This window comes from Perognathus longimembris, chromosome 3, assembly GCF_023159225.1.
Source record: "Perognathus longimembris pacificus isolate PPM17 chromosome 3, ASM2315922v1, whole genome shotgun sequence".
NCBI classification, from domain to species: Eukaryota; Metazoa; Chordata; class Mammalia; order Rodentia; family Heteromyidae; genus Perognathus; species Perognathus longimembris.
In genome coordinates this window covers 3,367,376-3,390,616 of record NC_063163.1, presented here as the reverse complement: position 1 = coordinate 3,390,616, position 23,241 = coordinate 3,367,376, and the positions used below count along the sequence as shown (strand labels likewise).

Below are 23,241 nucleotides of genomic sequence, written 5' to 3'. Positions count from 1 at the left end.
GCTAGAGTCTAATATTTCCACAAGCAACACCCTGGATAACTTTAATAATCTAAATCAGACATTAATATTTAGTAATCTAAATTAGATCTCTAACCACTTAAATTCGGACATTTTCAACTTCATATTCCTGATTGTAAAAACGTTTATTGCCATCATGCGACATGATATTCCTTAATGTTAAGGACTAGAATGTGGCTGAATGAATAAGGCACAGAGCAAACTCCACCCCCCCCCCCATGTGAACCCCAGGTTGGATTGAAACACTGTCACCGTGCTCAGAAAGAGGAACCTAGCAGCCTGCCTGACGGAGGCCTCCACGGGCAACTTTCCCGGGCCGAACTGCCCGCTGTGAGTGGTGATGCCAAGTCTAGGTGCTTCTGCTGACAGTCTTGGGTGTCTGGGGCCGAACCGGGGCAGCAAGCAACCCGGTTCTTTCCAAACGTGTCCCAAGGCGACATGAACTCCCGGGAGGAGCGTGGACACGAGATCCCGAGGGACAGCTGGGCAGCCCATCCCCCATCGCGCTCCGGGCCCCTCTCCATCAGGGAAAACACCGCTGTCCCAGTGCCTCTCCTCCTTGACCAGACCCCCCCCACCCCAGACTCCCCAGCACAGACATCCCGGGGCTCCACACGTTGTTGCTTCAAGTGGCCAAAACACCTGGACCGACTCAGAAGAAGACCCCGATTGCCGAGAGGCCACTGGTGTTGACACAGTCTGAAAAGAAGACCAAGAAGGGACCCCCTGGTGGTCCTCCCAGTGCAAGTCAATACACCCGATGGTTGAAGGACACTCCAGAGGCACTCGGACAAGGGCAAGTCAACACGGCCCCACGTGAATGGACAAATATCAAGCTGACACCGAACAAAGAGATGAGAACAAAAAGATACAGACAGGAACGACCAGTTTCCGTGTCCCAGAACTGTGTCAGGCAAAGAAAGCCCCTCCAGACATTGCTGGCGGTGCTTCTTGGAAACGCTGTGAGCGCTACTAGTTACAGGGGCGTCAGCTCAGACTCAGGGCTGGAGATACCTAACCCCGTCCACACACAGGGGAAACATCCATTTACATAAAATATCCCAGGTGGCTGCCTTATTAGGGCAGACATCAGGCGATTGAGAAATAGGGTCAGAGAACCCGGCGTGTGGCAAGACAATGCAAATCCTGTCGCAGCTGCGGTTGCGTATGAAATTGAAATACGAGCAGGCTGGGGCGGAGGTAGGAATTATGAGGGAAAGGTAGTGGAGCCATGGCTCAAGAGGTGGAGTTAGGCTAGCCTTGGGTAAATACAGCACCCAGGCCCTGAGTTCAAGCCCCAGGATGGGTGTGCACACGTGCACACATAAACACACATACAAAAAAATCATTATAGTTGGTTAACAGCAGACCGTATATAAGCTGTATATGGCCTAGCGACGCCATAGCCACCTCAGTTTACATAGGTGTTGTTTCCATAGCATGTACGGCCCCAGTCATTAGGCAAGGCGCGAGGGTATGTGATTACTCTATGTAGACGGCTTATTTCAGCTGGAGACAGACACAGACAAGCCTAGGCCCTGTTGGCTCACACCTGTAATTCTACTGCTTCTGAAAGGTATGAGATCTAAGGATCCAATTTCACAGTCAGCGTAGGCAGAGAAGACTGTGAGGCTCTTAGATCCAATTCGCTAGCAAAAAGCCAGAAGCAGAAATATGGATCAAGTGGTAGAGCACTAGCCTTGACAGAAAAAGCCAAGAAATAAGTCCTGAGTTCAAGTGCCAGTCCCAGAACAAAGAAGGAAGAGGGGTAGGAGAGAAGAAGGGAGGGAAGAGAAAGCAAGGAAAGAAATGAGACACAGACATCAAATTTGTGATAAGCCATTCTGATTACCTTGCTGACCAAAAAGAAACCAACACCCCAATTTAGGCTACTAGAGGGAGCTTACTGTGGTGTTCAAAGTTTCTGAAGGATTCAGTGACTTTGTCCACTGAGTAGACTGGAATGTTACTTTTAATATAACTTCAAAAGTGTATACCATCTTCATCAACTAGCAATCACAACTCTAATTTTTTTTTTTTTTTTTTTTTTGGCCAGTCCTGGGCCTTGGACTCAGGGCCTGAGCACTGTCCCTGGCTTCTTCCCGCTCAAGGCTAGCACTCTGCCACTTGAGCCACAGTGCCGCTTCTGGCCGTTTTCTGTATATGTGGTACTGGGGAATCGAACCTAGGGCCTCGTGTATCCGAGGCAGGCACTCTTGCCACTAGGCTATATCCCCAGCCCACAACTCTAATTTTTAAAATAGGTTTTCAAAACAAAGCTTATAGGACTTCTTAACTTTTGGGTTTAATTTCTCAGAAAGAAAATAAATAAAATTATTAGTCTCAACTGTGGCCTAGGTAATAAATCTGTTTCCCAGTCCACAAAAGTTGAACTACCATGCAAGCTGTTTATTTAAAGACATGAAAAATAAAGGATAGATACAACTTGTGTTCAGTCATTGAACTGCACACATCTGGAAGATGGTTGATAGTTTGAGAAGCCTGCATCCCAATTTTAGAAATAGGTTCACCCTGAGCCAGACCCAAAGAAACACGGACTCTATGGTCTCCCTCATAGGGAATAATTAGCACAGGTTTAGACTAGTCACAGCAGAGGATCACAAGAGCCCAATAGCTATACCCTTATGAACACAAAAATGATGCTAAGTGAAATGAACTCCATGTTATGGAAACGACTGTTATATCACTGTTATAATTACTTTCAACATGCAATGTGAAACCGTAGCTTCTATTGTTGATGAGCCTCTTGTATCCCCTTCCTGTGGTTGTACCTGCACTATCTCTGTATCCTATCTGAGTACATTGCAAACCGTGTATACTGGTATTAGAACTAGGAAACTGAAAGGGAATACCAAAATCGAGAGACACAGGGTAAAAAAGACAAACGACTACAAAAGCAATACTTGCAAAACTGGTGTAAACCAACTGAACAACTCATGGGGGGGGGGGAAGGGAAAGGGGGAGGGGGGGAATGAAGGAGGAGGTAACAAACAGTACAAGAAATGTATCCAATGCCTTGCCTAACTTATGAAACTGTAACCGCCCTGTATATCAGTTTGACAATAAAAAATAAATAAAAATAAAATAAAATAAAAAAGGTTCACCCTAACAGAAACCAAAAATCATCTAATAGGTTTATTCACAAGTCACGTGCTTTATGTTAAGTACACTTTGAGTTTATCATGTTTTAGAACGCCCACTTTTTCCATTAAATGCTCCTATTTAGCCAGGCACGGGTGGCGATTCTCATCTGTAATCTTAGCTACTCAGGAGGCTGAGATCTGAGAATCCAGAGTCAGGGTCGGCCTGGTTAAACAGATCCAAGAAATGCATATCTCCAAACAACCAGCCAATAGCCAGAAGTAGAAGCGTGGCTCACGTGATAGAGCACCCTCTGGGAACAGGACAGACGCCGGGCTCCAGCCCCAGTGTTGCGGGGAGGAGGTAAGGAGACCTGGGAGGCAGGGAGCTCGTATTCTATTTTGATTATTATAACTCAATGGCAAAGGTAGAGAGAAAAAGAGAAACCAGTGCCTGTGTTAGTGAATTGGGAATGAATTGGGAACACAGCCTCTGCCATTTGGCTGTGTTGGTGGGTCCTTCAACTTATCCTTCATTTTGGCTTCAGGGTTCTCTAAATGAGCTAACCCTTGACCCAACTCTGCCACGCGCTTCTGGTCTATGTGGAGTCCGAAGAGCCTTTAATAAACAGCAGATCAGGAAGCGGAGGTGTGGCTCAAGTGGTAGAACACCAGCCTTAAGCAAAATAAGCAAGTGAGTTCTTGAGGACCTCAGTTCAATCCCTATAGTACCAGCACAAACAAACAAACAGAAGGCCGATACCTGTTTCTAGAACACTCTGTGCATGGAAGACAATCTTCGGAATGACTGTACAATGAGTATACGAGCTGTGTGGCACACTGTATAAACAAGCAGGATTTTCAGACTTGGACTGCTTTCATTTAATGCTACCGTGTGGCTACCGCATAAGAAAATACTCAAGAAATGGACCAAACAGAAGAATTTGTTATAAAATGAATAAGTAAAAGCAGCCGAAGAACAACTCTGTCAGGATCTTCCTGCTCTAAGAAATGCTTGGGAAACAATTTCCTCCTGGTGGATAGCACTTTACTGCCCCCTCTTGCAGTCTAACATCAGAGCAAGTTTCCAGGCCGACTTGCTCTGAAACCAGAGAAACAGAGGGGTACAGATATAGGGTGTCAGGTTCATACAGAACTAGGTTACCAGAAACCACCGTCAGAGTCACAAGTAATTACCTTGAAACTTCCAGTGAGTGGACCACTATCTTCTTGCTGGCTTCAAACCTCCAAGAAATCAAGTAGTAATTGGAGGCTTTAATTGACACTTTCTGCTTTAATTCCAATGTGTATGTGTGTTGGAACAATCGCTGTTTTCGCAGGTGCTCCTCTTTCACAGCTTTCTAAAACAAATACCATCTGCAACTTGAACCCCATTTATTCAAGGAGAAGAATGGGGGCCTAAAAGCAGGCTTCCACAATTGGGGACCATTAAAGTGTTATAAATGCAAGAGCGAGGAGGGGAGGTGTACATTTCAGACTTCACACCAACCACCAGCAAAACCTTTCAAGCACAGAAAGATGAGAAGCTCAGACATTCAGATGCCGGCTGAACCCACAGGCTCACAAACCAGCTCAACAACTCTCCCAGGTGAGAACTTGGGGCACACTTGCAAAGAGAAGAACAAAAAGAACTATAACTTGTAGTCTAAACCAGAATTTTATTTACCAAATTACATTTTTCAGTGTCAGAGCTAGAAGACCCCACGAGCGGGCCCCAGTGACCTCAACGTACGTGTCACAGAATGTGTGCCAAGGTGGGTACTTCCACTGAGTCTCACCCATTTCCCTCTGTCATTCTACAATTACCAAGGAGTCAAGGCAATATTACATTTCACAGCTTACAGTACCGCACAATTGAATGAAAGCTGACACCTTTTGATGTTAATCTTGTTTTTCTGTGATACAATGCTCAAAAACACTGGTGGCTAAAGTACAATTTTATTTTAAAACCCTCAAAGTTAATAGTCTCATAGTTTAAACATTTTTACAGGAAACTATCACAAGAACTGATTTTTTTTTTAACCTATGCTAGAACTTTCTCATCATGAGAGAACCCATTGAGAAGGGCATACCTGCCACAACTGAAGTATGAAAATTCATCTTCTTCTACTCGTCGGTTCCACAAGTACAAGTCAGACTGCAAGTCTGTGGTATACAGATATCACGATTGTCATTTCACAAATTAACAGAGACTAATTAAGTCTCCGCAGTGAAGTGAGAAACCAAAATCAACATCCAACCTCAAAACAAAAATACAGGCCTTTGTTTACAAAGTTGATCTAGCACCCCCCCTCCCCCAACACACACACACACACACACACACACACACACACACACACACACACACACAACCTACCCCAGCCCAACATCATTGACAAATTCTGGGGCTACCAAGGAAAAACTGGGGGTGGAAAAGTGAAGCTGGGCCCTCAGTGGGAACACAGAAAGGGGAATACTCTCAAATGCCAAGCTGTCACGCTGGCTCCATGACCACACTGGCTTCCGTGAATAGATAGAAACCAGGATTTCATAATCCTCAGAGACAAGAGACATTGCAGCTTCTTTCCCAACCGTAATTTGTTTGCACCTGTACAGTCTTGTTCCCAACTGTGCTTTTAGCAAGAGTCTATAAAGGAAGGTGGAACTCGTGTTATTTATAGGTAAGGCACTGGGAGAGAGAGATGGCTCTCACAGAGAAAGGAATTCAAAGGCCACTTCCAGAAGGCTCTCTGTTGTTTTAGATAGAAGTGTTCAGATCCATTTGCTCATTTCCCTGAGTGATAAAGTCACAGACATGAAAGCCAGCCTGGCATTCTGAAACACCCAGAGAAGACAGCGGAGGGTCCAGAGGCAGAACCGGGCACATCTGGTTGTCGGTACTTTCCCAGAAGTCCTCTCTCCCTTCCATTTCCATCACGGTGCATATTTTGTTGTTGTTGTTGTTTTTAAATTTCAAACAATTCTGTCTGTTTCTTCAAGCAGCCATGCGTGTCTTACGAAGACGGAGCTACTCCCTGCGGTGGGGAAATGGGCAGCGAGCAGACTTCTGCCTCCTGCAGGCCTGGGTCCTCAGCCCACAGAAGGGCACTCAACATGTGCTTCTGCAATTAATGCATGAATCGGTGAGCACATCAGACAGGAGAGCAGCTAAGACTCTTTCCGTGCTGCCTCCATGTGAGCTGGGATTCTCCTTGCCAACCAAGTAGAATAAGCCTACTAACACAGTTTACAAGGCCGTGGGCAAACGCCTTCCAGGTCCCTCAGTGGCTGTCTCCCAGGCACTTCCTCCTTCCTGGGCTCGGGAGGAGAGCTCAGGCACAGGCCTGAGTGGGCGTGGGACAGGAGACATCTTCCTGCGCCGCTCACGACTTTGCGGCAGCTGGTGGTAGAGCTGGGAAGAGAGAGGAAGAACCAAGCGGGCTACAAAACTGCTACCACGCGTGGAGAAAAACCAGACTGGGCCACTGACTTCAAAGAGATCCCAGGGACTCTTGTAAAAAATGTGAATGGACAGCACTCCATTGTCACTGGGCCCAAACACCCCCAAGCAGCCTGGAGCCACCTTAATCACAGTACAGAAACACACCTGAAGCTCAGGCCTGTGCGTACATTCCAACAGGCAGCTACTAAGTATGTGGGCTTATGAGCAAAAGCTCGGAGGCTGTGCTGGGGCCCCGGAGTTCTGAAGGAAAGAAAGAGTTGGAGGCCACAGACCCCCTGCCCCCCCCCCCGGTCAGCAGCTTGGTCTGCAAGTGAGCACAGGCGAAACACGAGGTACCAGAGTGAAGTGAAGAGAGACCCCAGGCCCAATAGTCACTGCCCAGCTTCCTTAAACAAACCGCTCCAATCTCGCAGAACATCAAAAGCCAGATGGGCTGTACTGAAAGACCACAGGCAACAAGCCAGACTCCCCGTTTGCTGTAGAAATAGGCCTGGACTTGATTTGAGTCTTCTCAGCTCTGACAAGCTGGAAGCTGGCACAGATCCCAAAATCCAAAATAAAATGGCATTTAATTGTGACTAGACTCTAAAAAAGATGTCATACTATCTCCTCAGCTTGACACACTCAGCATTTCACCCAATGCAACTCGCTTCAAAGAACCTGACCTTTTCACCCCGCCCAGACAGTATCAATCAACTATTTATAATTTTTAAAGAAAAAAAAAACATTAATAGTTGGGGGCATCACGTTCAATCAATGCATCATGTTGCAAAATCTCCCAAGTCATCTGGTCATTGGGCTGATCATTCGGTTTCCAGTGGTGTGACCTCATTGTCTCAGAGACCCACGGGGTCCATTTGGAACTGCCAGGCAGGTATGAGAAACTGACTCTAAGTTGAAAAGGAAGAGCCATGCCCAGCTTTCTTTTTATCCATGCGTACGTTTTGCTTTGAGCAACCAGCAAGTTACCCAATCACCAATTCTTCTCCCTAACAACCAAAAAGGAGAGCAGCGAGTTCAAGAAGATTAGAGCATGGCACCAGAGTTCCTGGGTCCACATCTACTCTTAGCTGCCTAGGACACTGAGTAAGTTCATTAGCCAAGAGTCCCCTCAGTTTCTCCCATTGTGCCGAGGGCACAAGAGTTTTCCCCTGGTGTGGCTGCTACCAAGCTTTACGAGTATTTGTCCAGCAGTTAGAACAGCAGCTGGCACTCCTGTGACATAAAATCGGGTACACCAGGACAGGAGGTTCCTAAATCAGAAATACTGAGTCATACAAATGCTAACATCGACACACCGCCCAACCCTACAGGTGGAATTCATGTAATCACTCAACAATCCAATCTCTAATTGACCCTTGACTAAAACACACAAAATAGATTCAGACAAAGGCTGTACTCTTGGTAAACAGTTGAATGCCGAACAAGAGTGTCAAAGGTTACAAGTGTTCTCTAAGTGTGCAAAGGGGTAGTAGGCAGGCAGGATGCAAGTGTCTAACTTGGGAGTAGACAAGAAGCAGAAAGTGCTTTCTTTATACAGCAAAAGTTCGGAAGGTATGCAAGATAAAATATGAACAACATCAGCATTATAAGCTGAATCTTTATTCACAAAGTCTTTTCATTTCTTCCTTTGTACATGGACAGCAAATTGTACCCTAGCCTGGCCCACAGAAAATATTCAATTAATTTTTATTAACAGTAGCTGACATTTATAGGTTTGTTTTTCCACGCAGAGAGCTAGGTAGGCTCTTTAACTTAATCTCAACTACCATTTTATTACTCTTTTATTCCACCTTATTTTAGTTTTTGTCCCTATTTAAGAGGCGGGACAAGTGGGGAATTCTTGTCCCTAAACCACACAGGTAATGAAAGAGCTCATCGGGAACCGGTTCCCAGGCAAATTTCAAAGCAGGAGCTGGTGCCCACACGGCCACTACCTCTGCCACCCCGTGGTCCTCGCCAAATGGAATTGCCCAACCTACTCGTTATCACACTCACATTGAAAAGCATGCATGCAGGTAATCCCCACACTGACAAGCAAGCTGACGGATGGGTTAGCTGTTCCACGGGGCCTATTTGTGCCATTTGTGGGAGCTGTATTGGTGCCAAGTCCGACGTGCAAAATAAAGAAGAACATTTACAGGTAGCAGCCACTTTGGAGGCAGACTGCCCTGGGCTGATAGCATTCCTATGGCCCGATGACTATGTTCTTCATCCAGCTGTGATTCTGCTCAGACATGCCACTGTCCTTCAAGGGTCAAAGTTGCTCATGCCTGGACAACTTCCTTGAACTCTGCCCACCGGGGTGACCCCCTGCCCTGATTCCTGTGTCTCTACCTACTACACAGTGCCAGCCTTGTCACTTGAATCTCAAGGACAGAAATCATTCTATCTTGGCTACTCAAGGCCTCCTAACAGAGAGTTGGTAAGTATTTATGGACGTTGTTGATTTATACCCTTCGTGCCCCCTAAAGCAAAATGGGGCCAGAGTGGGGAAACCCATTTCTTCCAGAGCTCCTCTAACAGCCTTTCAAAGCAGCGTGAGCCAGTGCCGAGTTGTTTTCCTAAAAAGGCCAGTTCAGGGCAATGGATTTCCAAGTTGGGTCTTGTAACAGAAGCCGGAGCGACGGCAGCACCTGGGAGCTCGCTAGAAATATAAACTTTCGAAGAACTCAGGAGTCAGAAATGCCTTTCACAAGCCCTGAAGGTGATTTGGGTGTCCTAAAGTCCAGGAGCCACATCAGAGGGTGGATCTCGAGTCGTAGATAATAGGTTAAGAGCCAGCACCCACCAACCTAAATGTGGGTGGTGCTCTCATTCCGGGGACTCCTTACTGGATGAGAGCACTGTTGAGAAGGGCAGTGTCAGTCCTAACTTTCAGATGGCGGTGGGGGGGCCACCACGGGTCTGTATTTGGTTCTCTCTACCTGAGGACTTAACCAGAAAGTGCGCCTTACTGCAAAGGAAAGATTGGTTACAGTGCTTTATAAGAATAATCTATTTTCCCACAGGAAGAGGGGCTTCCAGCTTGTTTGATTCTCAAAGGCACTTGAGATACAATTGTGGTAATTAAGTCAAAACGAATACTTTTATCTTCTTTTGCAGTTGGCTGTATTTGAAGGGGGGAATGATTTGCTGTGCCCCATGCACTCATTAGACAATTCTGACTCAAAGCAAATATTTTGGAGAGACGCAGTAGGCCAGTTTTAGTGATGGAAAGAACCAGACTGACATAGAGAGCATGTTTTCAGGAGGCAGGACCATGCTGTGCATGAGGACCGTCAGGTGTAACAAGAGCATCTGGAAGAGGTCATCTCAGAGACGCTGCTGGCTTTGAAGGTCAGGAATCGATGCAATGCATGTAGGTGAGGGAACAAGTCAGCAGCCAGTCCGAAGCAAGCTGCCCCGCACACGCACACCAGCAAGCCTTAGGCCCGTCTGAGGCCCACTCCCTTCTCTCCAACACAAGCACTGTTTCCAAAAGTCTGCACAGCGGGCTGGGGATATGGCCTAGTGCCAAGAGAGCCTGCCTCGTATACATGAGGCCCTGGGTTCGATTCCCCAGCACCACATATACAGAAAACGGCCGGAAGTGGCGCTGTGGCTCAAGTGGCAGAGTGCTGAGCAAAAGGAAGCCAGGGACAGTGCTCAGGCCCTGAGTCCAAGGCCCAGGACTAGCCAAAACAAAACAAAACAAAACAAAAAACAAAAGTCTGCACAGCTCTCCGTTTTGCTAGCGAGTATTGCAAGAGTGATACAAACACTATCATTAGAACTGGATGCAACTGAGTCTCAACGGAGAAAACAAAGTGGATTGTTAATCACTCTACACAGAATTTATTTATATTCTGAAGATGCTATGCAAGTGTGGCCCACACCAACAGCTCGTTCACACCACCGTGCTGAGTTGTTTGACCATTTGCTTACACAATGCCTGGAGAGCAGAGGGGCAGTGCACATCATTTGTACCAACTTGTTCTTTGTATTTTGTTTAGAGAATTAATCAGGGCAGACACAACTTTCTTTAATGGAGCTTTTTTCCTACATTTTTTAGAAGTTTGAAATCAGCCAGTGTGTATCCACCAGAACAAAATGCTCTGGACTAGGGTTACACATTTGAATTTATACATGGAGACTATTTTAATACGTCAGAGCCTCTGCAGAGTCCCTGCTGGAACCACAGAATCAAACCCTGCTGCACTTGGTGTTCATGGAAACCCTTCCTTCCGCAGGGATTAAGCACTCTTTACCCCCACGGTCCACACGCATCATACTTCTGAGCCAGGTAGGATGCAAAGCTAACCCTGGATGGGTTTCATGAACAAATAGCGGGGCTTTCTAAGCACCATTTCTTTAATCACTTTAACCCCATTCCTAATAGAAAGCTGGAGGCCAGGGCAATTCAGCTTCTTCTTTTGTCATTGCCTGCCATAAATATGCACCAGTCTGCCTCTGAAAAGCTGAAGGAGGCAGCAAGCTTGCTGGACATTTATCATGCTCTGTTCCCCGTTAACAAGCAAATACTTTAGTTGAATGGGCCATTAGCAATCATTGTCAAATGGAGAATGCAAGGTGCTAGGATGTGACCAGCTTGTCAATTAGGGGGTGTCCCTTCTTTGATGAAGCTAGACAAACACATTGGATCTTTTGATAGAGATTTACTGAAATGAGAAAGGAAGGTAATGGCTAGTACTGGATGGGGAGGTCTATGAGCAATATTTTTAAATGCTTCTAGTCTGTAAAAGCTACTTAGTAATGACTATAGTAATTCTCATAGAGATGAGAAAATGAAGAGACAAGTGCACTGTATTTACAGCCCCCAAAGTACGGTCAATGCAGCTGAGAAATGGGTCTAAAGACGAAGCTTTAAGATGGAGTGATGATCCACCCCAGCCCCTGATGGAAACAGAAGCTTTCAAAGACCTTTCATTACAGAAAGAGAGTGGGGTCCTGGGGTCCCTCCAGTAGAACACCTCTGGGATCCGCTCCATAAGAAAGACACTTGGGGTTTCTGCAGCCTCCAGGATTTCCAGTATCTCAGAATTCCTGAAGAAATGCTGAGACTCTTCTGCAATGCCAAGCTGGAGACAATGAAGTCAATCTTTCCTTCCTGGTGGCTTGACCCAGTTGTGGATGTCACTCTGCCTGGAACCCGACCACAGACCCAATGGCTGGTTTTGTTTCATGAGAAAAGCAGAGAGAGGGGAAAGCAAATACACAAGGTCCAGCTTACTGACGGAGCTGCTCAGGACAGGGCAATGGGAGCCAACAGCACCAACATTTCTGCTTGTTTTCAATTCCAGTGCTGGGCCATACTATTGTTTTTTGTTTTTATTTTGTAATCTACCATTTGGACCAGGCCGCCCAATTTATTGCAACTCACATTTTGGATTAAAATGATCATCCAGACGAGAGTTTGTTGGGTTGTTTTTTTTTCTTTCTTTTTGATATATTGGATGAATGTGCTCGAATTTAAACTATATTTTTCCCTTCCCCTTTTCAATTCCTCCAGGGTGGGAAAGACAAGTAGACAACAAGCCACCTTTACCCTGGGCGTCTCCCATCCTGCGGGAGATGCAGAGAGAGACCCTCCCCCCCCCCCCCCCCCGGAAGAATCAAAAGGCCCCTGTGTTCTTTTCAGAGTCCCCAGCCCTACCTATCCCTGCTAGGCTCCGGGGACTGCCCAGCAGGCCTCTCTGCCTAGAGTCCAAGTGCAGTTAATCCTACAGCATGGTGGCTGCTTGGTCAGGCCAGGAGTTAAGCAGGAAAAGCTTCAGGCCGAATGAGGGCCCGTGGAAGACGGCAGTGATCTGAAGCTTTCATCAGCCCCAATCTCCAATCTATAAAAAAGGGGCCGTCAATGAAACCTACCTAGGCCATATTATCTTCCACCAATGAGCAAGAACTGAGCAGCTTTTCTTTGCTGCTTCAGCCACCCCAGACCACAAGTGGCGCTTTCATACTTCCTAATCCCAGTTTCCAAGTCTGTGTGGTTCTCACATAATACCCCACGGCCTGGAGCAAGGGCTTCGCGGGCAGCCCTTTCAGAGACGTGTCATTTCCAACATCAAGCTAATCTATATGTTGCCATGGCTCCCCCCTTTATCTGCCTTTACATCTTATGAACTGCATGGATTTACCACATTATTTTTATCTGAAAGACAGAAAAATGGTGGTTTTATTGCCATACAATCAGATTACTGCTGCTAGTTTCTCTATGCCTTTTTACTATACTTCAATCAAAAGGGATCAGTTTCTTTATGCGCTGCCCTTGATTTACATTACATCTGTAAAGACCTAGTCTGGATTGTAATCCCCTTATTAACTATGGCCAGGGTTGATTTGCCTAAAAATAAAAGCAAATTGTGTCAGACCCTTTCACTTTGTTTTTGATTCGGAACTACAAAATGGATTACTAAAGAAATCTTCAGAGTTCACACGGCCAGTGTAGTGCTGAATTTGAAATGAGAGTTAAACAAGTTAAACAGGGGGGGCATGTCAGTGCTTTACATTTTCCATCACCAGAGAAGGGCTGAATGGCTTTCGTCTTTGTAGTCTTTGGCTTTAGAGAGACAATGGAGCCACAGGAGTTTTTCCAAGCTGTTCGGAGCATGTCCTATTTGCTCTCTTTCCTTCTTTGCTATTCTTATTCCTTCCCCAGCCCCCATCCTAATTCTCCTCTAGAAAAAGAGGGGTAGCTCCTTCCTTAAAGAGCTAATTCCTCACTAGGAGCTTGTAGCTCTCTCTGGGCTCTGCATATTTTAATCAAAATATTTTAAACAGTTGAACACTCCTCTTTAAAAGAGGCTCCACAAAGGGTGAGCTCATAAGCCAATCTATGTAGGCATATAAGTGACCTGAAAAACAGGTTCTTTACGTCAGCCGCAAAGGAAGGCAGACTAAGCAGACTGCTAGAGGCTCTCTCCATCCTCTTTTGGAAGAAAAGTGCTTATTTCTGTCCAATTTGTGTGGAAATCTTTAATCGGACAATAAAGTTTATATAGAATGTCAAGGAAACACTTCTCCTAAAACAATCTCTCCCCCCCCACACAGGGTTTACAACCTGTATTTATTTCCCTTCTCCCTGGCCGCCCCTCCCATTCCTGTGACGCAAGGCTGTAGTCACAATGAGGTCTCCAATACGTTTCCACGAGCTGAGCACGCGGAGTGAGACTCCCATCACTGCAAGTCAGGTGTCACACAGGAAACTCCAGCCACCAACCTGAGTATTTCAAAGGAAGACGGGACAGCCAAGACTTAGTTGCTTCAAGCAGCCATGTTGGTTTGCAGGCAGCTATCATGCAGATCCATCAGTCAGAGGACTCACCCCACTTCAGTGTGCAGAGCAGGGGTTTTTAGGATAATTGATATAAATAAACAGTTGTTCTTCAGCCGGCTCTACCGGAAGCCATCCCACCATGCAGTGTTTCAGTGGGGTCTGGGCAGGTTCACCCGCCCCTCCTCCTTTAGCTGGCTTGGGAGAAGCAGTTAGGATCCTCAGAGTCATTTGCATCTTTTCTCATCAGCAGGACCAATGTCAACAGCTAGGCTTTGTGATAGATTAGAAGCAAGTGCTTAACAAATCATCTTAACCTCCAGCTCTTGTGGCTGACGCTCCCGGCTGCAGTTGTTGAGGTTAAGAAGTACAGTCCCGAGACGCATGATTCCCAAATACATTCTCATCTCACAAGAAGGCTAGCAGGCGCGCTGGGAGCTATCCCTTCAGCCCGTCTTTGTGCTGCCTCTGCCTGGCTCCGTTGTCCCAGGGAACGGCGACAGTCCATTACCTACAGTTTATCAGCCTGACAAAATGTGCTGCGGAATGTGGATGCAAAAGCAGGAACAATTCCACCCCTGGTGCTTTGTGATTTCTTTTTCTCTATATTAAAACCGACAAGATTAACCCAAACGCAAACTGTGAGCACAGTTCAAGGGCTATTCAATCAGTGCTGAATGTGCATTTGTTTACCTACAAAAATAAGAATTTCAGACACAATGGAAGGCAGGCTGGTATATATATGGTATTGAATGGGCTGTTTAAACAGCCCTACCCATGGTAGTTTATTTTATCAATCTGACAGGCCAGCCTTTGTCCTGTGCCTGACTGGGGAGAAGTCTAAGTATTAGAGGTTATCTGGATATTATCCCCTCATTCTTTTGTATCAAGTCAATCAATATCAGGAATTCAGTATTATGTAGGGAAAAAACTAACAGAAAAAAAGCAGAATGCTTTGTTAAGTAACTAGAATGTGATGCACAGAATAGAAGCCCCAGGCCCTGGTTGGAAAAAGACAAAAATCCACAAGGTCAGCTAAATCTACTCTAGAACGCTATCTAGGTACAGATGTTCTCACATTCACGTGTAAAGATTATTTTTTTAAAATCAACTATTTTATTTTGGCAAACCAGCATACTGTGGGGCTAAAAAGTTTTATTGAAGTGCTCATTAAAAATAGACGCTATGCTTGGCTGCTGTGTTCGGAAACCACCTTTTTGGTACCAGAACCTATCTATCTATGGATACAAATAACCTAACAGGACAGCCAGTAATCTTCCAGTGCACGAGACTTGATTATTATATAAACTCCCAAGGATGAGCCTACGGACAATTTGATTAATGTAGTTATGGAGATGTCGAGTTTACAAAGGTCTTTTTTCTGGTCCCTGCAAGCACACAGCTGCTGCTTGCTCCTGTGTGGACCACCTGCTCAAAGAGCTGACCCTCCAATGACACAAATCTAATTACTGGTGGTCGCTTTGTAACAAACGAATTGTTCCACGGTTCCTACAAAGTGATGGGGAAATGTCAATGCATTCGATCACTTTCTGCCACATCGACTGCAACTTTTGCCTGGACATAAGTGTGCAACTTTCCCCAAGTAAAACAACCAACAGGCTCCAGGCCAGCGAATCCACACTCAAATTCAGGGAGGGGAAATTGTTTAAAAGGCTCTTCTGTATCCTCCCCTAGGGCAGAGATCTCCTCTCAAATAGACCTGTCCCTGTGACTAGGTCTCCACTTAGCACCGGCAAACCACCGTGAGGATTTAGAAGGCATTTCACCGCTGGGGACCGGGAACAGCCTTCTTCCCACCCAGTACAGGCCCTTCCTACGCAGGGCTCCAAACCTGTGGCCACAGCTCAGAAAAGCAGTGGAATCCGACTGTGGGAATCACTCTCTCCCATGCCTCTCCTCTAACACATTACAACGCGAAAATATCACTGCCTGAGCCTTAGATGGAAATACTGTTCTCCTTTTTTGTTGTTGTTGCTGTTTGTTTGTTTTTTTTTTTAAGTCCAAGTAGATATTTCTAATCCTCCTCCCAAAGGCACACAAAGATGTAAGGGGGCAAAGACGGATGGAGGGAGCTCAACAATGCGAGCGATGATTCGTGGGAATTTCTTCCCAACTTGATTTAAACATAAGCATCAAATCCCGCAAGGAAATAAAAAAGGATGCAGCCTCCAGGAGGGAAAGCGCGGGGAGAAAGTGAGCAGTGGGCGAGCGGGCGGGCGGGCGGCCGGGGGAGGGGCGCGGCCACCGTGCCGCGCGCGCCTTGCCTTGCATTGCCTGGCATTGCATTGCATTGCGCAGGGAAGGGTGACCTCTGTAGGCACTGCGCGCTCGCGCAGCCGCCGGGCCGAGCCGGGCCGGGCCGAGCCGGGCCGGGCCGAGCCGAGCCGGGCAGGGCCGGGCCGAGCCGGGGAGGACTCCGCGCCGCGGCTCCTCCGGCGAGGGCGCACGGGTCCCCAAGTCAGGCGCCTTCCCGCCGCTCCACCTGATGATGCCTCCTCCCTCGCTCTTGGGCATCCCCGTACAGAAAATGCAATCGTTTCTATTACAACCTCTGTGCTGAGATCAGAGTGTGCGCGAGGAGGCAGCCTTAAGGAACTTTCAAACACACGGCCAGTGGTTTGCAAGGGCCATCCAGCCGCGCAAAACAACCCCGGCTCCAACCAGACGACCGAGCACGCCGGAACGCTGGGGCCCTTTCCACCCGGCCGCGTTCGGTGAACAGGCCGGGAGAAGGTCCAACTCACGACTTGTAGGAGAGTCGGCCTCATTCTTCGATTAAGACGTGCTTTCTACATCAATCCCCTGTCTTTTAAGATACTTCTCTAAACCCACGCGCCACAGACCCGGCCCCCTACTAGGCCACTGGTCTCGCTTCGGATTCCCACCGTTGACTCCAGAAACGGCCAGGGTCTCCATACTTCCCCCCCCCCCCAAGTTCCTCCAGGTTCCAATTCCAAGATCTTGTGAGGCGCTTTTTTTGGGGGGGGAGGGGGAGGGGAGAGAGGGAGCTGTGGTTCTAAAAAGTAGCCCCAAGAATGAGATACCACCAGGCAGCCCCCGAGTGCGCAGATGAGGGCGAAGGGCCGAATGGAGGAAGGCAGGGATGGATTGGAGGTGCTAAATTCGCCATGGAGTTCCAAGTCACCCTCCTGAGGCCTAGCCGTCTCCCGCCTGCACTCGGGGTGGGGGTGCAGCGCCAGTCTACCCCACGATCGGATCCTCCCCTGCCCGAGAGAGAGCCCTGGAGGGAAGGAAGGAGGCTTCGGGGGCCTCGCGGGGCTGGGCCCTGAGCTTCTGCAGGAGGCGTTCTGGAAATTAACCCCGACTCCAGGAGCGCGCAGAGTTGGGGGGTGGGGGGACTGGTTTTAATTTTTCATTTTAAAGGGAAGAAGCCACGGGCAGAGAGGGCCTTCGTGGGTGAGTGGGGGGAACCCACGGCCTATCTCGGGGGATGGGGTGGGGGGGGTGGGAGACGAAGGCTGGCCGCCCGAGTTCTCTCCTGCGGAGCAAGCGGGCTCCCAGCGCCCGCTTGTCCGGGGATGGCCGCCGCCAGGCGCCCAGGCGCCCAGGCTCCGGAGCGGGCGGGCGGGCGGCGCGTCGAGCGCTCCGAGCTCTCGGCGATCGATCGCGGGCAGCATCCCCGCCAGCCTCCCTCCCGCAGACGGCCCCGGCGGCTGCGCGTCGCTCAGCTCCGTTTTTGTGCCCCCCCCCCCCCCACCAAACGTTCGTCCACCGATACCAGCCGAGGGTCCGGGGGTGGGGGGGAGGGAGAAGGACGCCACCGGGGCACCTCCTCCTCCGATCGGGAGTGGGGTGAGGGGGGGTCCCCGGGGCGCTCGCAGGATGCCGGGGGGAGAGAGCCTCCTTGGGAGTGGGTAAACCGAGGCTGATGAGCTCCATCCACTGAGAGGAGGCGGCGGGAGCGCAGCGAGGAGGATGGGGGGGGGGGGGAGACCGGAGCCCCGGGGTTGCAACCACCGCGGGGCCGACCCGTCCTCCACCACCCCCACCGACGGCGGCGGGCGCACCCCGCGGCGGGACGGAGGTGGAGAGGGGGGGGGTGAGTGGGGTGGGGGGTGTGGGGCGGGAATCGCGGACGCCACTTACTTGGAGTTCGAGGAATTCCAATAGATGGGCTCTAGAACTATCGACCTGGAAATGGCAGTCCTGCACAAAACCACCAGAACTCCCCAGCAGTACTTCCACAGCGAGTCCCTCCTCCTCACGGCCATGGCCGGGCCGCTCCCCGCCGCGCGCTCTCCGGGAGGCCGGAGGGACCGGACGCGGCGGGCCGGGGCGGTGAGAGGCTCCCCAGTCCTCCGGGGTGGGGAGCTGGGCCGGGAGTCCGGAGCGGGCGGAGGGGTGCGCGCGGGGCGGCTCCAGCGGTGGCTCGGCCCCCAGGTGCGTTGGTCCTCCGGGTGGTGGTGGTGGTGGGGGGGGGGAGCCCCCCTTTCCTTCAGGGCGCGGGGTGGGGTCGGGCGCGCGGGCGCGGCGGACTCGGGGCTCCTCCGGGGCGCCGCGCCGGACGCAGTGGGGACGGACGGCTCCCGTGCGGCTCCAGGGTGCCGAGCCAGCCGCGGCGGGCCGGCCGGCGGACGGACGGACGGACGGGCGGACGGACGGGCGGACGGGCGCAGGGAGGCGGGGAGGACGCGGGGCCGGGACAAAGGCCCGAAGCGGAGACGCCTCGGCGCGGGGCGGCGGGCGCAGCGCCCGGAGGAGCCGCCGCGGACTATAGATCCCGGGGAGCCGGCGGCGGCCTCGAGGCGCGGGCGCCGCGTCGGCGCGGTTCCATGTCCCGGAGCGCGGAGCGGAAAAAGGGTGGGGGGGGGCGCCGCCTCGGGCTCCTCTGTGGTCCGCGAGGAGCAAGTAGGCGGGGGCTCGGCCCCCCGCGGGCGCCGGACGCGCGCGGGCCTTTGTGTGCGGGGAGGGCTCGGGACCCGCGGCGCGCGGCGGCTCCTCGTTCCGGCCGTGGGCACCGCCGTCCCCGCCGAGGAGAGTCAGCGCGGCCGGCGCGCTGTCAGGGCGCTATAAACGCGGGGCCCCGCCCCGCCGCGCGCCGCCCATTGGCCCGCCGCCACCCAGCCGCGCGCCGATTGGGCGCGCGGCCCGTCCGTTCGCCGCCCCGCCCCCTCGGGGGGCGTGGCCAGGCTGGGCGCCCGTGACAGGTGAGCCCCGCCTCCCGCCCCGAGCGCCGCGCCGCGCCGCCGGCTGCCGGCGAGGAGGAGGGCAGCGGCGGGGAACCCGGCGGGGACCCCGGCGGGGACCCGGCCGGGCGCGGACGCGGGGGGGGCCGGGCCGGCCGGGTGCGCACCGCGGCCGCGAACGAGCCGCCGGTGTCCACGCCTGGCCGCCAGCCCGCCGCGCCCCCGGCCGGGCGCCGTCGCTGCCTGACGGGCGTCCCGACTCGCAGATGAGCGATGGGCGCCGCGCCCCGGTGCCCGGCGTCCACGGCAGGTGAAAGGAGGGTTGCCGTGTGCGGGGCCACGCGCGCCGGCCCCCTCCGTCACACACCCGCACCCCGCCCCTTCAAGCCCGCACCCCGCCCCGCACCCCGCCCCGCCCTGACACGCCCCGCCCTGACACAGTCTGCACCCCAACTCATGCACACCCCGCACCCCACTCCTACGAGCCCGCACGCCACTCCGCATCCCGCCCTGCACCCCAACGCATGCACACCCCGCACCCCGCCCCGCACCCCAACTCATGCACACCCCGCATCCCACTCCTACAAGCCCGCACCCCGCCCCGCCCTGACACGCCTCGCACCCCACCCCTACAAGCCCGCACCCCGCCCCGCCCTGACACGCCTCGCACCCCACCCCTACAAGCCCCGCACCCCGCCCCGCCCTGACACAGTCTGCACCCCAATTCATGCACACCCCGCACCCCACTTCTACGAGCCCGCAACCCGCCCCGCACCCCGCCCCGCCCCACCCTGACACAGTTTGCACCCCAACTCATGCACACCCGCACCCCACTCCTACGAGCCCGCACCCCGCCCCGCACCCCACCCCTACAAGCCCGCACCCCGCCCCTACAAGGCGGCACCCCGCCCCACCCTGACACACCCCGCACCCCAACTCATGCACACCCGCACCCCACTCCTACAGGCCCGCACCCCGCACCCCGCCCCGCCCCACCCTGCACCCCAGCTCGTGCACACCCTGCACGCTACCCCGACCCACCCCACACCCCAACCTCTACACACCGCACCCCAGACCCCTACATATCCCTGCACCTTACCCCGGCCCACCCCGCCCCACCTTGCACCCCACCTTACACACCCCGCATCCCTCCCCGACCCCCACCCCGCTCCCACCCAGCACCCCCCCCTCCCCACCCCGCACCCCTCCCGAGCCCCACCTTTGCACCCCCCGCCCCCGCACAGCCCGTTCCCGCGCAGCAGCCCCCCGCGGGTCCCGCGCAGCCTCCCCGGGAAGGGAAGGGAAGGGAAGGGAAGGGAAGGGAAGGGAAGGGAAGGGAAGGGAAGGGAAGGGAAGGGAAGGAGCTCGTCCTTGGTTGGGGACCCCAGGGTCAGCGCAGCGGGCTCGACCCGGCCAGCGGGGCCCAGAACCCTCCGGGAACGACGGGTGGGCGCTGGGCGGGGCAAGGACGCCCCCTCCGGCCCGGCCGGGCCCCGCGCCCCCACCCCCCCGGCCCCGGCCCCGGCCCGCACCCCGCGGAGGCCCCGGCGGCGGAGCCACAGCTCGGGGCCGGCGAGCGCCCGGGCCTCCCCGCCTGCCTCCCCGCCCGCCCGCGGCTTCCGCGGGCCCACAGCGCCCACTAGCGGCCGCGGCCTCCGCGTCCCCGGAAGCCGGCCGTCCACCTGCGGCGAGCGACCCACGTGTGCGCTCCGGAGCCCGGGGGAGGACCTCGGGCTTTGCGCCCCGGGGCGCACGGAGACCTCAGACCCCCCCCTCCGGGGAGGGGGACCCACGCGAGGCCGCGCGATCACACGCACGCACACGCGCGGCCAGCAAAGCACCGACCAACCCGACTCCTCTTCCTCCCGGCGGATGGAGGTTTCGTCCCGAGCAGCGTGATTTCCAGCAGCTTCCATGCCCGCACCCGGCCCGCCGGGTGAGGCAAGGAGGCCCCGTGTTCGACTCCAGGAGCTGCATGCAGCACGGGTGGACTGGACGGGATGTGTAGGGAGTTAGGAGTTCCCTCCCTCGGGTTGCACACTTAGCAAACGCATGGTGGAGCTCCCGCAGGCGGTGACCCCCGGGCCCCTGCATCCGCTCCAAACCGACGCGAGCAAAGGCAGGAAATTTGCATTGTCTGAAAATAGCCCGGCTTCCAAAAATACCGTGTTCAGTAAATCAGATATTCTGACATCCAGAAGGTTTTTTGTTGTTTTTTTTTACCTTGGGGGGGAGGGGGATGTGGCTATACATTTTTTTTAAAAAGCGTGCATTAACCAAAAAAACCTCACACGAATTCCTGTTAATTTTTTGTTTTTGGAAGTGTGTGGACATCACTTTCAGTAGTTAGGTTTGCTGTGAACACCAAGTGGGAAGAAGCATCAGCAATCGTAAGCGAGATGCACAAAGTCCACTCCTGTTCACGCACCAACTCGAGCACGGGAAGGCTAAATGAACCACCACCGGTCGGTCCAGCTCTGCATCTGCACCTCACTTTACAACCGCATTCTTGTTCATGCTTGACAATCTGTAGTTTTTACCAGGACTGAGCCTCGTTTCACTGCAGGTGAGGAACAATTTTAAGTAACAAGAGAAATTTTTCAAAGGAAGATATCCTTAACGTTGAGATGAATTTATAAGCCAACAAGGCTAATTGTTAAGGGGGATTTAAGTCAAACAAAACTCACTTAGCAACCATGTTTATTCCTCTGAATCCCCCCCCCAAAAAAACATGTTTTGATCCTTAGAGGTTTCTTATAAATTCCTAGTACATACTCCTCTATCAGTTCTTCCACCTACTTCAAAACATTTAGCATTATCTCAGTAAAAACAGCTCACCTAAATTTAACTCAGCCAAAAAAATCTATGTTGATGGTTAAGCTATGTATTTGTCTGTAAGCTTCTGAAATTATGTTTCCTGACAGTTTTAGAATCCTTCCTTGAAAGCCCTCCCCATTCACGTTTCTAAAATCCACAATTCTATATACTGAAGCATCTTACTTTCAGAATCTATTGTATCTGACAGGAAAAGTACTGCATTACTCTCACTCTACGTTGGGTCACTTTTCCCTCTAGTACTAAAACATCTTACAGAACACTCTTTTTGGAAGAAAACCCTATATTCCACTGACTGTCATCTCAATCTCTAGATGCAGCCCACTGAAAATAAATAGCATTATTAATAAGAGAAAAAAACAATAGCATACCTGAAAGAATACAGGAATGGTTCCAACTAGCTTGGGTAACTGGGGAAAAACCATTTTATTTGCAAACTGAGGTTTGAAAGGCCAGCCAAACCTAATGCTGGAGATAACAGGTAACAGCTGGCTCTGCAAGTTTCTATCATTTCTAATACTTCAATTTCTCTATTCAGGATTCTCCCTTTATGGACTGACTTGACTGGCAATCTGAAAAGTATATACAAGGTAAGTCACTGTGGACAGCCCTAAGTGGCAATGAGACCCGATTTTATCCTTGAAGCCTTTACAACCCCTTTCGTCCCCAACACTTCGGACCAGTAAAGTTACCTACTCCTTCAGTTCTGTCATTAGCAAACACCTAAGAACTACCCAAATGTATACAATGAAAAAATGCACTTAATCCTACTGATGTCTGGTAACCAACACACTTATGCTGTGATCACTTTACTAATTTCAAATGGAGGGAGGGGGGAACAACCTGTTACCACAACTGATCCACCACTAGTTTAACACTATTATTTAAAAATGTAATGCCCAAGTTTGAGAATTCAACTCCAATTAACCCTCAAAAAGCCTGGCTAGAAGCATGGCCAAGCACCAGCCCTGAATAAGCAAGCTGGTGAGCTTCAGGCCTTGAATTCAAACCCTTGTACGGTCACATAAATACAATACATGGTAGAAGGGAAGTGTTAGGAAGAGTTGATCATTTGATTCATCTGTGAAGAAAAAACTTTAAGGGAAGAAATTTTCAAATTATTCTTAAGGTAGCAGTTCTTAAATGTTTGGTCTTAGGAACTCTTTACACTTAGAAAGTATGAAATTCAAAATGCTTTTTGTTTATGTGAAATATATCTGTTGGTATATACCACAATAGAAAGCAAAGGCCAGAACTACTGACTAACTCATTCAAAGTAAGAATAAGCCTATCAGATGTTAACAATATATTTTTATGAAAATATATTTATCAAAATAAAATTAGTGGAATGGTAAAAAAAAAAATGTAATGCCCAATAAA

The 23,241-nt window shown here is 51.2% G+C and overlaps 1 protein-coding gene across 1 annotated transcript in view; it reads right to left on the bottom strand.

The window, feature by feature from the left end:
- The window catches only part of Efnb2 (ephrin B2), a 42,121-nt gene extending 23,905 nt beyond the window's left edge, over window positions 1–18,216 (bottom strand). The window contains exon 1 of the mRNA XM_048341105.1: window positions 17,987–18,216. Within this exon, the coding sequence (XP_048197062.1) occupies window positions 17,987–18,111 (125 nt within the window). The 5' untranslated portion in view covers window positions 18,112–18,216. The remainder of the gene's footprint in view (window positions 1–17,986) is intronic.
- Window positions 18,217–23,241: the final 5,025 nt, after the last annotated feature.